We start from the raw sequence: 3,257 nt of genomic DNA, 5'->3' as shown, positions 1-3,257 counted from the left end.
GTTTTTTTTAAAATAAATAAATTTATATATAAACTACTTTCTACTGCTACAATCCTAATAAAAAAAATAACTACTACAAATATTAAAATCTACATCTCAAAGTAAAATAGAAAAATTGACCAAAATAATATCAACACTGTATTTCAAAATATAATATATATTTAATAAGTCTTACATAATCATAAATCCAACACAATCAGTATTTAACACCTATATTTACATATCAAAGTAAATTCAAATAATGCAATACTAAAATTGAATTGAAAAAGAATTTTGCTATTAATATTTAACTAAGCTAAAAGCCTAAAATAAAGAGTTACTTTGATAATAAAGGTCTTCAGTCACTTCAATCATAAAATTCTACAACTACTTCATGGAAGAATTACTTTGCTATTAATATTCTACTGCAAAATGTAAGAATTTCTTCCATTAAGTATCCTTGCGCTATAGATCCTTCTGGTTGTGCTTTGTTACGTACATATGACTTCAAGTGTCCTAAATACCTATCCAGGAATGAAGATTAAATACTATCCAACAAAGTCATAAATAATGATCTAAGCTAATAATTTTACCTCTCAATAGGGTACATCCATCTATAATGGGTAGGGCCTCCAAGTTTAGCTTCTTCTACAAGGTGCACCATCAAGTGAACCATAACTGTGAAGAATGAAGGAGGGAATAATATTTCCATGTGGCATAATGTGAGGATAATTTGATCTTGCAACTTTTCCAAATAGGGGGCACTTAACGCTTTACCACATAATTGTCTAAAGAATGAACACATCTCAATAAGCACTGCAGAGACCTCATCAGGCAGACCTGTTCGCATGGCTAACGGTAATAATTGCTCCATAAGTATATGACAATCATGACTTTTTAGCATCCCACTCAACTTAAGAGACTCTAGGTCAATGCACCTTGATATGTTGCTTGCATAACCATCAGGAACAGTGACATTTTTCAAAGTTGTCAAGAATCTCTTCTTACCCAATTTGTTCAGAGTATAAATAGCCGGAGGAAACTTTCCATTTTCCCTTGGCCACAGATCAAGCTTGATACCCATTTCTTGAAGGTCTCTTCGAGCATTTATGTGATCTTTTGACTTCAAACTATCATTTAACAAAGTATATAGTACGTTGTCACATACATTTTTCTCAATATGCATCATATCGAGATTGTGATGCAGCAAATTAGACTTCCAATATGTCAACTCAAAAAAATACTCTTCTTTTTCCATTGTTGAGTACCACCTCCTTCAACAGTTCCACCAGTGCGTAATCTTTTACCACTTCTTCCTATTTCTTCTCTTCGGCCAAAGGTGACATTAATATACTCAACTTGTGAAAGTATTTCACTGCCAGATAATGTTCTTGGTGGAAGCCTTGTTTCTTGTCTTCCATTAAATTGAACGGTATTTAATCTAAACTTGTGTCTCTGATCCAGAAAGCGATGATGACCCATAAAACAATACTTTTTGCTGTGATTGAGACGATGCGGGATGTTATCGAAGTTGCAAGAAGGGCAAGCAAGTCCTGTGTATGTATTCCACCCAGAAAGAGTCCCTAACCCAGGAAAGTCACTAATTGTCCACAATAAAGCTGCGTGCAACTTAAAGACTTATTGTGTTAAAGCATCATATGCATCGCAACCCTCAACCCATAACTCCTTTAACTCTTTTATTAGAGGTTGCAAATAAACATCTATGTTGTTTCCTGGCATTTTCTTGCCAGGAATAATCATTGAAATTATGAATGATGTCGATTTCATACACGTCCATGGAGGAGTATTATACGGAATGAGAATGACAGGCCAAATACTATGATTCGCACTCAAAGTTCCATGTGGATTGAAGCCATCGGTAGCTAATGCAAGACGCACATTTCGTGGATCGGATGCAAAGTTAGAGTGCTCCAAATCAAACCTTTTCCAGGCCTCAGAGTCTCTTGGATGTCTCATTGCGTTATTCTTATTCTCAATTGTAGCATGCCATCGCATATCAGCAGCAGTCTTTGACGAGTAGAACAATCTTTTCAATCGAGATTTTAAAGGAAAGTAACGAAGAACTTTTGCCGGATGCTTCTTCTTTTTGTTACCAATAATACTCGATGGCTCAGATGGACCTTTTTTCTTATATGTCTTCCATCTAGACCTATTACAGACCTTACATGTCTCCCTGTTCTCATCTTCGCCCCAATACAACATACAATTGTTTGGGCAAGCATGTATCTTCGTGCAATCCAAAATGAGTTTAGAAATGATCTTTTTTGCCTCATAAAAAGAACTTGGAATCCTCGCATATTGGAATGCGTCACTCAATAGTTCTAAAATCATCTTCATAGACTTGTCGGTCATTCCACAGAGGGACTTGATATGGAACAACTTCAATAGAAAAGATAACTTTGAGTATCTTGTACACCCTTCATATAACGGCTCTTCTCCATCCTTAATTAGTTCGCTAAACCCTTTCGCTTCAAGAGTTTCATGAGATTCACTAGGCATCGATCCTTGAGCAACACCATCAATGACTTCATTTGCTATTACGGGTGTTCCATTTCTGATGTTCCCACCAACTCCTAGACCCTCACTAATTAAGTTTCGAATTGAATCAACCTCGACCATAGGATGCTGCTCGTCGGCCATAGAATTTTGTTGTACATATGAAAAAATACTACTTGAAACGTTGCTAGTTTCTCCTATCGAGCGCTCTCCATGATAAAACCAAAATGTATATCTTATTGGAAATTGTGTACAAATCAAATGATCATACACCTCGTCCCTTGTTAGCCACTTCTTAAAAGCACATGCATTACATGGACATATGATTGTTCCATCGGCAGAATGATGTGCAAAAGCAAACTCAATAAATCTTAAGACACCTTGTGCATACTCAAGAGAATTTCGTGGTCTCTTAATCCACGATTTATCCAGAACTTCCATAGCTTTAAAGTAAATTATTCTGGCTTAAAGCCATGTGCACTATTTAGTAACAACTATGTAAATATATATTTTTCTAAAAATACTAATCTACCAATCATAGGAAAAGAGATGTTACTTACTTGTTTTTCAAAAAAAATCAGCAGATAAGTAAAATGGGGGGTAGGTATGTTACTTCCAAAGAAAACACAGCCTTCACTGCGAAAGAAAAATAAAAAAAATAAGAATCAGAATTAGACTCAGAAAAATGAATTAACATGGATGAAAGATAGTAGCTATGTAGATTGGCAAAACCCACAAGAGGTTGGATTGTTATCCTCCCA

General features: G+C 35.4%; 2 protein-coding genes across 2 annotated transcripts in view; both read right to left on the bottom strand.

Moving 5' to 3' along the window:
• LOC110263775 overlaps positions 1-1,956 on the bottom strand; it is a 6,005-nt gene extending 4,049 nt beyond the window's left edge. Inside the window, exons 1-2 of the mRNA XM_021105556.1 lie at positions 573-1,956; positions 387-503 (exon numbers count right to left, since the gene is read on the bottom strand). Coding sequence (XP_020961215.1) covers positions 387-503; positions 573-1,237 — 782 coding nt within the window. The 5' untranslated portion in view covers positions 1,238-1,956. The remainder of the gene's footprint in view (positions 1-386; positions 504-572) is intronic.
• LOC107647019 lies at positions 1,618-2,937 on the bottom strand. Its single transcript, XM_016351153.1, has one exon. The coding sequence runs from the start codon at positions 2,935-2,937 to the stop codon at positions 1,618-1,620; it is 1,320 nt and encodes a 439-aa protein (XP_016206639.1).

The sequence above is a fragment of the Arachis ipaensis genome, chromosome B06, assembly GCF_000816755.2.
Source record: "Arachis ipaensis cultivar K30076 chromosome B06, Araip1.1, whole genome shotgun sequence".
NCBI classification, from domain to species: Eukaryota; Viridiplantae; Streptophyta; class Magnoliopsida; order Fabales; family Fabaceae; genus Arachis; species Arachis ipaensis.
The sequence above is the reverse complement of the archived record's forward strand: the minus strand, read 5'-3'. Positions and strand labels throughout refer to the sequence as shown.